This window comes from Styela clava, chromosome 1, assembly GCF_964204865.1.
Source record: "Styela clava chromosome 1, kaStyClav1.hap1.2, whole genome shotgun sequence".
In the NCBI taxonomy this organism is placed as follows: domain Eukaryota; kingdom Metazoa; phylum Chordata; class Ascidiacea; order Stolidobranchia; family Styelidae; genus Styela; species Styela clava.
In genome coordinates, this window is record NC_135250.1 from 639,859 (window position 1) to 653,059 (window position 13,201).

At 35.8% G+C, this 13,201-nt stretch overlaps 3 protein-coding genes across 4 annotated transcripts in view; 1 reads left to right on the forward strand and 2 right to left on the reverse strand.

Annotated features, from left to right (window-relative positions):
- Window positions 1–776: 776 nt before the first annotated feature.
- Window positions 777–6,214, reverse strand: LOC120345388 (uncharacterized). The gene is made up of 6 exons (XM_039414824.2): window positions 6,081–6,214; window positions 5,186–5,640; window positions 4,450–4,637; window positions 3,736–3,834; window positions 2,291–2,391; window positions 777–1,856 (listed from the first exon to the last, which is right to left on the reverse strand). Exons 1-6 carry the CDS (start codon window positions 6,198–6,200, stop codon window positions 1,740–1,742), a joined length of 1,080 nt encoding a protein of 359 aa, XP_039270758.2. The 5' UTR covers window positions 6,201–6,214; the 3' UTR covers window positions 777–1,739.
- A 51-nt stretch (window positions 6,215–6,265) lies between these two features.
- LOC120345397 (NADH dehydrogenase [ubiquinone] 1 alpha subcomplex subunit 8-like) lies at window positions 6,266–7,515 on the reverse strand. The gene has a single exon (XM_039414831.2). It carries the CDS (start codon window positions 7,416–7,418, stop codon window positions 6,828–6,830), a length of 591 nt encoding a protein of 196 aa, XP_039270765.2. The 5' UTR covers window positions 7,419–7,515; the 3' UTR covers window positions 6,266–6,827.
- A 1,535-nt stretch (window positions 7,516–9,050) lies between these two features.
- LOC120345419 (calcium/calmodulin-dependent protein kinase kinase 1-like) overlaps window positions 9,051–13,201 on the forward strand; it is a 310,354-nt gene continuing 306,203 nt past the window's right edge. For both annotated transcript variants that reach the window (XR_013477745.1, XM_039414865.2), the window contains exons 1-2: window positions 9,051–9,714; window positions 10,407–10,529. Coding sequence is in view for 1 of the 2 variants with exons in the window: in XM_039414865.2 (XP_039270799.2) it covers window positions 9,586–9,714; window positions 10,407–10,529 (252 nt within the window). In the remaining variant the exon portion in view is untranslated. The remainder of the gene's footprint in view (window positions 9,715–10,406; window positions 10,530–13,201) is intronic.

The following is a 13,201-nucleotide window of genomic DNA, read 5'->3' on the forward strand; positions in this document are numbered from 1 at the left end:
AGTGGCATAATGGTGTCACATAATACATAACAAAAGCACAGGGCTAACACATATACCTAATATATATATTACAAAAAATCTCAGTATACAGTGGGTGTAAAATGTATTTGAGTATTACAAATCCAATATCACAATGATTTTTGCAGGAGAATTCTCAGTGTCTAGAGTTGCACAATTATTTTATAGATCCCTAAATGTTAGTTGGAGATTACCTTTTGTCTTATTCAGAGAGAAAACATATCTTGGAAGCGCATATATAACACCGATGGCGGCATTGTGGCCTAAATCACAAAATGACTAATACTACTGTTTCCTTCTCGATATTTTGCAAATAATTTTTATTTCATTATACAGAGATGTACGATTATATTACAGATGCCCCTGCATGTTAGTTTCTGAATATCCCACTAAGTGAACCTAACTCAATTCGATTCTAAAACTACACAATGAGTTTTTGCAACAGATTTTTCAGTGGACGTAATGGTCGCAGACAGAGACATGAAATTATAAAACTAATAATATACACAGCAAATCTATAACCACAGTAACACTTTACAAATACAAAATATATTAAAAGTAAAAAGAAACTTCTGTTGGAATTCACCTCATTTTTGCAGAATTTTCAGTGGTCAGAGTTATACAATTATATTGTGGCTCACTACATAACAGTTTTTGTTTGGCCTTAAGCAGGGAAAAGGCTTCTCACAGAAAGCATACAGATACAGTTGGTGCCTTAACTTGATACCTAAACTACACAATATTTTTTTGCAACAGTATTTTCAGTGAACAACGATTTAGAATTATATATAATATGCACAGCAAATATAGAACACAGTAACGTTTTACAAATACAAAAATATACTTAAAATATTAACTGGAAACGATTTTTAAAAAGAAATTACAGTTTTGAAGAATTTGAGGTAAAATCTAGAATTTTAAGGTAATGTAGTAAATTTTGCAATTTTTTGAATAATTTTGGAACGGATTTACAGAATGGAGGAACACTAGCGATGATAAGTAAATGAATAAAACAGGATAGCAATGCTAAAATATACGGACAAGCCTAATAACACTTTACCACAATGTTCCTATGAATTGAAGAGCAATGGACAAGGAGGTAGTAAAATATCTAATGAAAGGGCTCCAAGATGTCATGAAACAGTGTTCCTGTGAATTTTAGTAAAGAAAGATGCTCAAGCATATGAATACTATGGTTGAATTCTTAATAACTAACAACAATGATCCAAGATGTCATAAAACAGTGTTCCTGTGAATCTTAGTAAAAAAAGATGCTCAAGTGTATTAATACTATGGTGATATACTAACAGTGTTCCAAGATGTCATATAACAGTGTTCCCAAGTATTTGACAAACAGAACCAAGAGAGCAAGGCATGAATATATGAATACAACCAGAATGAAAGGACTAACATGAGGCTCAAAATTGATGATTGCAACCAAGCAGTTTACATTGGCACCAGTAGGTGCTTTTCAAAAAGCATGACAGAATGGTCAAGCAATATACAAATTGGGATGGAAAAAAAATAACAAATTTATAAATGGGTGGAAATTGTAAATTAACAGCAAAAGCAACCCAATGCATTACAACAAATACTCAGACATGTACGCACAGACAATACTAATCACTGCTAGATAGTACAATATAGACCACCAAACATTATGAAAAAAACTCAGAAAACCAAACTATCCAGATATGTGCACCCATATTATATCCCGCTTCCTATGCCAGTTGTCCTATGTGTAAATGTCCATCAATTCCAGCGACTGCGAACTGACCTCCACTCTGATGGATATCCAATGCCATGATGGGCTTGGGTGACTGTATTGTACCAAGGACCTGAGAAATAAGGAAAATTGAAATATAATAGGATGCTAAGGGGTTCATATATATAGATTCAAATTGTTTTCTACAAATAGGGCCATAGCAAGCCCTGAGAAGACTGCATTTTATAACCATTTTTGTTAACTGTGGAAATAAAGGGAAGAGTTACAAGCGGAAATTAATTATGTTCAAACAACAATACCCGTATTTATTATGTTCTGCTCTGAATGAAGCCATGAGCAAGTCTAAATAATTTGCACATTAGATACAGAGCTGCTATATTAGAAGCCGTTTCGTAATGGCCCTGTAAATGCTTCATCCGCTTCCTAAACTTTTCATTGAACAAAAGATTTGAGGGTAAGAAATCTCTTCACATGAACTTTTATAAAATACATGTTAAATTAGAGCAAATAAATCATTCAAGTAAATCACAAATAACCAAGCCTCACCTCGCAAGACTTGATTGACATAGCGCAAGCATTATTAGTTCCGCTCCCTCCAGCAATGATGGTGTCACCTGACGCGAACTGGCAACAGTAAAGGAATTCACCTGAAAGTAAGAATTTTGCATTTGTAGCAAAGGTAGTATAGAAATTCACCTGAAAGTAATATGGAAGTGCAGGTTCAATCTAGCTATCAAGTTGGATTTTTCATGTTTCTTTAATTTGATAAGATAGTATAATACAGCATTATCCAACTGGGAAGTTGGGATAAAATTTTACTCATTTTTTTTTAAATTTACTGCAACACATATTTATTTACGCATTCGTACATCCACCAGTGCAAAAGCATAGAAGAAAAATAATTAGTTCTGCAAAACTCTCTCATACACCTAAATTTCAAAAGAACGAACACTTTTTAATAAGAAACAATGAATTCGAATTTTTTTAAACTAAATTTTCATATTTTCCCAATACATTCCTACAGATATAACTCCAAATGATAGTTATATTTCAAAATTGAATTCTGAACGCACATATTTTGATATTTTTTTTTACCAAATTTTCAAATTACGCCGATATAATCACAACGGGTGGGACAAAATAAACCAATTTATTTCACTGTTTATTCTATTTTAATTTCTTCCGCCTCCCATATTTTATGTGCGTATACAACAATTACTGCCAAACAAATACAGCCAAGCAGTCGATAACAAACAAAAGGGAGTCTGTGTAAATATGCTTTGTTCATTACAAGAAGCCAATAAATCAAGACGCTTAATATAAAATGCCTGTAAATTGAAAAGAATAATGGTCGGTACACTAAATATAAAAAATTGGGTAACATTACCCAGAGGAATTTGCAAAAATCACTGCAATTGACTATTTCAACAAGATGTATTTATTTTGGGATAGATTTTAATACAATTTAATTTCCAGCGTGTAATAACCATGACAACGTATGTACCCCTCTGTGCTACTCTCACATACTAATCTTTTTTCTAGGCAGTAAAACCATACAATGCTTTCAGCAGATAATCTATTTACCAAAGGTAAAATCTGGAACATATTTGCCGATGTAATAAAACTAGCAAATTTCAAGAGTTTGAGAGATCAGTAAAGCTAATAGGATTACTACAATAAGGATTTTATTTAATGACTAACACAGTGTTCCTGAAGCAAAAAGCAACCTTTACCAAACATGGACTGGATGAGAGACATATGATAAGGATGCCACAATAAATACGATTTTCTTCCCCTGGGTTAACCATTAAAATTGGATCCTGAATACTATTTTACATCATTGCTGGAACAAAATTTTCTTGATCTAGTTTGGAATCCACTCAATTGAATGGTAATTTAATCGCCACAGGATCCAAACCTGCAAAACCTAGCAAAATAATGCTTAGCTTGGCACTATATGACAACTATCTATTATAACAGCAAGTACACACCTTCATGATGTTCATCGTGTGGATACGGAATATCTTTGATCAACGATGTTTCCCAACGCAAATCCCAAAGTTGCAATGCATCTTTGGCTCTCCAGGACCCTGAAGATTGAAAGTAAAACAATTAACTTTGCTAGTCGCAAAGGTTTCTCACTGTATGCTGCATACAGCGATATAAAGTTTGGAGAAGCGCTAGAATGAACAGGTAGGCTAGGTAAACAAACAGGAAAATTAGCAGCATTTGCAAGCGTCTGTTAATAATATTTCTCTCCTGTCACACTTAAACGAACTCTGGTGGAGGAATAGTACCAAAAAACGTTTATAAGTGAATATATTCCAAATTGGCAGAAAGAGAGAGCATCCATAAATCATCGCATTTTAAAGGAGATAAATAAATGTTGAAAAGTCGAGACATTTTTTCTTAGATTCATTCAGTTTAAAACTTAAAATGTGTCTCATTGGAAAATTCTCAATAGCTGTAAAAGAGAATCTTTCACACAAAAGTATTCTAAATGTTTTTTTTTTATATTCGTACTGTTAGCACACCTTAAATGAAATGTAGTTTGGGTCTGAAGTATGTATAACTTCTCAATGACAAATTTTCAATCAAAAATTTATATTGATTATACTTTTGAATATATCAGACAATATGACACATTTGGCCATTCGTGAAGAAAGCAATATGTGTCAGGCCGCACACAAAACCGAATACCTCACCAGTTAGAACTTGATCATTCCAGATATCCAAAGCAGGTCCACATATGTGAGGACCAGTGATGTATTTCTTGCAATTCTTTGCCATTCGTTTGTCCCAAACCTTCAGGCAATTATCCCATCCTGCTGTGATGAAGAGATTGTTGTCTTCAGGGTGAAATTTCAAAGCAAAGATCCTCTTGGTGTGTCCGCTGGAAAGAAATATTTATTAACTAAAGGAATAGCTGAATGGATGTGGGATTATGGTATATTCCAGTTCGAGCGTTCAGTTTTGTAATGGCAGAAATATTGTAGAATTATTCAAGAGAAATCAATCAAAGAAAAAATGAATGAATCAAAGATATGTAAGTGAGGAATGAACTTCATCTGGCCAGCAAGTGGCGCTTCCAGTTTTCGTTGAATCAACTATTATGACATTACATTTTAGAAGTAAATACTGGCCATAGATTCTCTACTTTCCGCAATAAAATATCAGGTTTAAAAATCAGCTCTTTCAGCAATTCTTGTTACCAGGTGTGTATTTCAAGAGCATTTGCAGTGAAATTTTAGAGTACAGTATGAGAATTTCCAAAAATAAAAACTTTTGGCTGTGTTAGAGTTCAAGACATAAAGAAACAAACGGACCTTCTGAAGTATGTGCACCAAGATGGCGCACAGCCTGAACATAGTATGTGTATCAGGTTATATGACCTCTTGGTGCGCATACTTCAGGAGCACCAAAACAAACATATATTCTCACCTATAGACACTCGTATCATCAGTTGTAGAATACTCAGGTCCTTCCAGCTCTTTCAGCAGATGTAAAGTCTTTCCGTCATAAATTCGGATTTTCCTATCTCTTCCGACTGTGCCAAAGACAAAACCATCGAGACTGAAATCAAGAGCGTTAATTTCATTGTCCTCGACGACGGTTTCAACCGGTTCATACGAGCCAGCACTGGCTAAATCCCAAAGATGGATGTTCCCGGAAGCTCCAGCGGATAAAAGCATGTTTGCTTTGTTAGGGTGGTGATAGAGAGCCATAATCGCAAGCCCGTCTCGCTGGTGGCCGAGGCTTAGCTCTCGTAGATGTCCTGTTTCGTTATCGATGCTCAGAACCCCTCCGTTTCCAAATCCAACCGCCAGTGATTTTCCGTCATGGCTGTATTGTAGACTGTAGATTCCCCATTTGTCGAGGAGAGGTAGCGCATGGCTCTGAATAAAAAATAGAATTTATACTTGTGCTTAACCTGATGACCCACATCCAAATATACCAATGGAAGAATTATAAGTGCCCACTTACACATGAGAGTTTGCTCAAAGCAACTGTTGATATGAGATCTAAAAGAAGTTAAGCCAATACTGTTAGGAAAAACAGGGAAAATTGCAATCATGAAGCAAATTTTGGACAGACATATTCAAGCCCATTCATTAAGAATCTTCAAACAATTAAACAGACAAGACCTTGTACACGCATCTAACTATACTGACGCACAAACTAATATATTAGTAAGGCCCAGACTCTTATTTATCAAATTCCCGGGCGGCATGGTGAAATCGAGATTTTTACCTTGCGGTGCCCCTGTAGTTGAAACTTACCACTGCGCCTATAAAATAAATCACAGAATGCACAAAAGATAAAAATTCAAATTCACCTTCACATTTTCGATCTTTGACAAATTAACTTCATCCTCACAATGAGGAGTTGCCGCCCAGTTGGATAGATCTATTTCTTTTCCAAGAGCAACAGCCGCTTGCAATCTCCGTCTTGCCATTTGCAGTTCAATGAAAAATAGAAGAAAAACTACTTCGCTTAGATTCAATGTCCTTTTTAAAAATCCTTCAGCAAAAAAACACAATATATCATTTGGAAAGATCGGTCTTATCTAGTTTAATCTGGCCCAGTTTTTCATCAAAAACCAAAGGAGCATAAAATGGCGGGATATCAATGAAACATGAAAATGGTGGCATTTTGCTGACAACATAATTCAAATATAGTGCAGGACAGCACGACACTTTATTTTTTGAATAACTCAATTGAAATAGGATAAAGATGGTTAGGTTTAAAGAGAAGTAGGTTGCTGCCAGACTTATGTTAAATATATGCACACTTAGTGAAAAGGCCAACAAGATAATTTTCCCACTTTACAAACAATACAGGGTTGCAAACATTCCAAATGCTTACAAATATCCCAAGAAAGATGTGTGCGTATAAACTTTTGAATCTTTAACAAAACTGACACAAATTTGATTTCATGCCAGTTGTGCATGTATATAACAATAAGGGGATCCTTTTTGCTCAGTTGCAAATAATCAAAAACACCAAGTTTTTCAAGTCTATGGAACTCAAGATAATAAATAATTAAAAAGTTATTTAGTTTTGTGAAGTTCAATATCAATATTTATTTCTTTTCGTCGCCGTCTCTCGTTTGTCCGATTGGGCGCTCAAAGTAATCTTCTGCCGGAAGTCTCCTGCTGTCAATAATGGGTCGGAAGTTGTAAGGATTTTTCGGCTTGGGACGATCTGTTTTCACTTCTATATCCGAGTAGACTCCTGCGTCCGGAAGCTTATCATATCCTAGTTTTTCGAACATGCAAGTGTCGAGAGCGAGTTGTTCAGCGCGGCAATAAATCAATTTACGAGAATTTGTTTTCTCAACGCATTGCGCCATTTTCACAAATTGATCCGTACAAGCCTCTGAAACATTACGGAAAAAATTTGCAGCACACTCACTGACTCTGTCTCCATACTTCAAGCATTTTCTTGGGTCTCCCTCTTCCTGTTTGCACAACATGTATTCTCTGTTTACATCAACACATTGACCAGCATACTGATAAGCCGCACATCTTAGAGCATGGTTTGGGATCCCGAGATCCCCTCTCTTTAAATATTGCAAAGTCTCTTTTGTTTCAGGATCCAATTGGTTAGCTATTTGTGGAGCGTCATCAAAATCTTTTTCCTGTACAGGTAAATGCCCAGCAAACAAAGGCATATTGTAGTCTAACCACGTTACCTTAAACCAAATGAAAAAGGTCTTTGAAGAAATCCGAATTCTGAAATGAGCAACCAAATAAATTCACTCACACCAGTACCGCCACCGGTACCGTATACTTCTAAATGGGTCTAGTATAGTTAAGTACCACAAGTACTTCCAGTGGGTGTAGCATAACGAATATTGCAAATGTTATTCCTAACCCCCACCAGACTATGCCATCCAAAAATTACGTCACTATGACGTCACCATCACGTCATATGGCTTGCCAAAGTATAATTACAATCGCCCAAAAAGGCATCTGCGCCGCCGATAATGAACTCGCTAACGCCGACGATCTCTCTCCTACGGTGATCGTTGTGACGAAAAAACGAGAGAAATAGCTTGCTCGATTTCGAGTGATCGTATGCGCGTATTGGACGACCATCCGCATACTTTGGTGGGTCTTATTACGCCACCGTGACGTCCAAATGACGTAATTTTTCGGTGACGTACCGTAGTCAGGTTAGGATCGACATAAGCAAAAATTGTTGAGCCAGGCCAACTAGAAGTGCATGTGGTACTAAACTATACCAGACCCCTTCTAAATATCCGAAAAAGTATAGTTTGAGACACTAATTTTTATTGCAGTTCAATTTGAAGATATTTGGGTGTAAGAGCGTCATTTCTATATCTCCAGAACTTGCAATCGAGCCAGTTTTGTAGGTAAAGAAAGATGTGAATGCAGGAATGCCCAGCCAATGCAGCAATGATAGACAATCTAGCCAAGATTATTTAGTTTTAGGCTATCCACACATGCTTTTATTTTTGTATTTTGGTCCTTAGAACCTGCTACCGGTAGCCAGTAAAGGCTTTCGTCAACTAGGTACCGTAGTCTATGAAACTAAACACTGTAAAATTGCGCTGTAGAATACCGGTACCAAAAATTGCCTATAGCCGGTAGAGATACCGGTATGCAATACGGTAATCGTCCAATCTAATTCTAATTTTAATAAAATTCATTCTACTCGCCAAACATCGCCAACTTACAGTCAGAATTTGCACGAAAAACATCGCGACAAATTCCAAACAAAATTCGTGGAAGGTCATAAGCAACAATTCCGGTGCTGTTGTTCAGCAGCGACACCACTACAAACAAATGAATAGATTCCAGAAATAATAATAATAATAATCTTTATTTTGATTTCCCCAAAAAAACATACACATAACAAATAATGAACACATAAAACAAACACACAGAATAATGGGAAATCAGGAAAACAGGCAAAACCTCGAGTAGGGTTTAAAACACGTATAAATACATGAAACTGGTAGAAAAAGAGATAAATTTGAAGAATCATTTTATTGTTGTTTTATTCGTATGATTTTCAGAGTTTTTATTATTATTCTTAATTAATGAATAAATTTCAGTCCAATTCTAAAAATAATGTGGGCAAAAATTTGTACCAGTATTTGTTTTGAGGCGATTGTTTGACGTATTTCAGGTGTCTAATTTCTTGTGAACGCGTACGGTGTTTTCGTCACGTCGGCGGTTTTTCTAAAATCAATAAGTGTTACGACTGTTTATTCAATCCATTAGATCTGCGTCAATGAAATGAATATATCTGTTTTTATTAGGTATAGGTTTATTTCGATTCATTATAATCAGCATGACGGGCGATAAAATAATAGATAAAACCAAATAAAACTTGATAACAGAGAAAGGAGAGCAAACATACGAAAACCTATCATTTACGACTTATTATTTTCGTAAGTTTATGAGATGACTATTCGACAGTTCTATTCAAAATGTTGTTTGAATTAGCGCATTCAATTTGAGAGATTCATTCTGATGTTAAATCTTATCTTATATCATAAAAGAAAAAAAATATACCCGAATGTGAAATGCTCAAACCCTCATGTCTGACCGCTAGCGCTGAGAATTTGTAAACAAAAATTAATCTTTTCCTGTGCCATTCGTTTGATATTCGCGATACGTCGCCTGTCGCTTATTGTTTTGAAGTCTCGTGTTTCTAATATTTCGAAGTTTGGGGAAGAAATAGGCAGTTTAGAAGAGAGAGAAAAATCGTTTTCGCCTTATATATAGTCTATCAACCAGAAAAAATAACATAAAAAGATTCGTTAATTTTGAAACGCCGTATTTTATTGAAAATTCCCAGAGAATATCATGGAGAATGCATTGAAAGACACAGAGAAGAAATTGTCCAAAGTGAAACTAGGAAACCGAAGCGATAGCGGGATTTTGCTCCCAAGTAATGAAGGGAGTGAGAACAGGGATGATGTAAATGCACTGAAGGTGATTATATTGTAAAATATTTCTATCTATGCCAAATCATGTGACTTTTGAGACAAGATTTTTTATTCAACTCCAAGTACTGAGGTAAAGGGAAAGCCCGTTAACAACCAACTCATAGTCATTTTTATGGATCATTAATCACACGTTCACTCCAAGCAAGGCTCCAAATACAGAAATAAGCAACAACTGAAATGTAAGGAGCTACTCATTTTCAGAAAAATGGAAATATTCACATAAGAATGTGCAGATATGTGGGTGTCTGATTATTGATATCACTCATTCTCTTCCTTTGTTTGGCGGCCGTTTGATGCAACGTGCTAAGTAGTAAAAATATTGTTTTCTTTTGCATCTCTGATCACCCTGCGTGGGTTCACACGTGGGGAATAATTATGCGCACCAGTCACTGATACAATTAACTGGCTGACTAATCCTATAGATACAGTTATTCGGACGAGAGGCTGTGCATCGCCGGTTACGCCGTCTCATCGACTTTTCTCTCCCTTGAGATAGATTGTAAAAAAAACAGTTGGGAATCATAGTTTGCGAAACGGCTTCCTCCGCCTTTAAGTCTGTGCAATCAAAAATGGATTAGGGACCAGACGAAAGGCCATGCTCTGCCATATGATTAAGCCATCTTACCAACTCTCCCCAAGTATTACAGTATTAAATTGAAAATCCAATCCTATTTTCAGGCATCCAAAGAAAGTGACAGTGGACATAGCAGCCCTCACTCAACCAATCCTTTTAATGGTTCTCAGGGATCTTCGGCTAAAAGTATTGATGGTAAAGCGGAATTCTTGCAAAATCTTGAAAAGGTATGAGGTGATAACAGTTTTAACTTTGAATTGTTCAGGTTTCTTGAAAAGGTCTAAAGCGATAACAGTTTTAACTTTGAATTGTTCAAGTTTCGTGTTAACTGGCTTCTACATATAAATAAATCTACATGCGCTTAGTCCTCAATGATTGCTTGCAACTATTCAGTTGGGAATAATGGAAGGTTTACTTGACATCATCTACATCAGGGGTGAGCAAGGTTTTTGGACCAGCGGCCGTTAGACTGGCGAGCCATGTGTGTGTGGCGTGAAGAGTTACATTTTATAAACAATATTTACAGTGTTACAAAAGCAAAAGTGGAAAACAATAAGCCTTGTGCCAAAATTAAATTTGATCACAATCTCAACAAATTCCTTGAGCTATTTTTTAACTAAAACATTAAAATTTGGTTTTAGTTTGGTTGTGGCAACATCAGGCGGGCCAGATTGAATAACCCTGGTTACGAGCCATAGTTTGTTCATGTCAGGTCTACATACATCCTCATCCAAATTTCCACGACGTTGTAGTGTATTGAATTATTCAATTCTCATGTCAACTGGTGCTCAGCATAAATGAATTCATATATATGCAACTCTTAGTAGTTCTTCGTTAATTGTTTGCAACTTAGGGACAGAATATTATGGTGAAAAAAAGAAGTTTGTCTCGCAAAAGTGATAGTGTGGCATAGACTCATTGAACCAGAAAAGCCAGTAAATGAGAACCACAGTATTATGTAACTCGTCAATAAAAATTGAAATATGATTCTGGTTTTCTATGTCAACACCTCACATTTGTGTCACATATCAAAAATTAGCCTGTAAATTGGATAAACTTGATAATTTTTGTAGAGTTGAACTAAAATTCCATCAAACTTCTTTCTTATATGACTAAAAGGGCTTTGTATGAACTTTGTTTCCTGTAATTGAAAAAATATTGGTCGGGCAAGAGAATGAGCTCATAACAAGGTCAATCGCATTCACTCCAAAGTGAAGGAGACTCATCTCTGTGCGCCTACTCGAATGCCACGAGCTAAGAAAACTATTTAAAATTATGGCTGTGTGCTATACCCACAGAACAATCTTGGGTTGTGAAAAAACAGTATTGAACAGGTATTATAGATTTATTGATAGAAATCTTTTCATTGCTTTCTGTTTATACAGCTAAAAGGGTTTTGTTGATACTGGTATGAGCAAATATTATTGTAACATTGATATAAAAAGAGTGGTTCATGTACTGTTTGGAGAGCGGATTTTCAATATTCCTAATAAAGTTTTCAATTTTTATTGGTGATCATATTAGTTATTGAAAATATAGTTGACTGGAATCGTAATATATTCAATATAAGATTTCAATTTTATTGACTAACTTTATTCAGTTCTTATTCATGGAAGTAGTTCATTGATTTTCCTTGGTAGATAGCCAGAATCATAATTTAATTATTCGAACTACATATGTTTCTCATGTGTAGGCTTTTCTGATTTAATGAGATTATTCCGGCCTGCCATGCATCATTGGTTTTTCTTAATGAATGGGCACAATTGTATTAGATTCACTAATAGATTTTAATTTTATTGTCAAGCTTCATTAGGAATTTTGGATTGATGAGTTTATTCTGACCAGTTACGCACCATTGATTCAGTTTATCAAGTTATTCTGACTAGTTACGCATCATTGATTTGGTTTATTAAGTATATTCTGACCAGTTAAGCACCATTGATTTGGTTAATTAAGTTTATTCTGACTGGTCATGCACCAGTGATTTTTCTTGTGTGGATGAGGTAAACGGCAGTGGTTTTGAATTTAATATTTAATCAAGTCGGATCCCCAATATTGTTTAGCACCAGTTTTTTTTACATCATCCACCTCCTACCTACATCACCTCATAGGTGTTTTTTCTTGGTTGTATTGACTTGAACTGGTTCCCTGGTTCGAATCCCATGCTGGGATAATTGTATGCGAGAGGATTCTGAACTCCTCGCCGCCGTAGGGCGGTCTATGCTAGTTGGTTACGAATTCCTCCAGCACCAAGTCCATGCTTCCGAAAACAAATAACTGGCTAACTAATCCCATATTCGACATGGAGTGTTAACCGGAGGGGAGGCCGTGGTTCGCCAAAATTATTAAGCCATAATTATGAAGCATTATCGCCTTTCCCTCCCCCCTGGGATAAATATGTAAATCCAATCTTATTCCACCCTTACTCGCTGGTTGTTCACCACTATAATTGTTTATCATCTCAGTGGCTCTTGACACTTCATCAATTGCTCGTAACTTTTTTCAAAAATCAATCTTGGGCGTGATCTTACTTTGAGCAAATTTTCTTGAAAAGAATTGGACAACCAGAGGTTTTAGTTTGTTTTGTGGACAATAGGCTTACGTTTGCAATATAAACTGTGGTATTTATACTTTGGTTTCATCGGCTTACAGTATAGGCCTTTCACTAATTTTAAATAAACAAAGGGAACTAAAGGATAAAATAGAGAATTGTTTGAAGTTGAATTGACTTAAAAGCTGGAATTTACCACAAGATAAAGCTGACACTCAATGTGAAAAGTTTTGGGTGTTTTTATGAAGCTTTCATACATTCACTCTGAACTAGGCTTCTGACAAGCAAGCATTCATACAAGGACCTACTATTTGTGGAAGAACTGAAGAAAGGTTCCATATTAATTTC

Bases quoted from the DNA above. Each gene is read 5' to 3' on its own strand.
- LOC120345388 (XM_039414824.2), bottom strand. From the start codon at position 6,200: ATGGCAAGACGGAGATTGCAAGCGGCTGTTGCTCTTGGAAAAGAAATA. The intron at 5,641-6,080 runs GTGAATTTGAAT...TTTTTTATTCAG, and splicing joins CAAAGATCGAAAATGTGAAG to AGCCATGCGCTACCTCTCCT. The intron at 3,835-4,449 runs GTGAGGTATTCG...TTCAATCTTCAG, and splicing joins GAATGATCAAGTTCTAACTG to GGTCCTGGAGAGCCAAAGAT.
- LOC120345397 (XM_039414831.2), bottom strand. From the start codon at position 7,418: ATGCCTTTGTTTGCTGGGCATTTACCTGTACAGGAAAAAGATTTTGAT.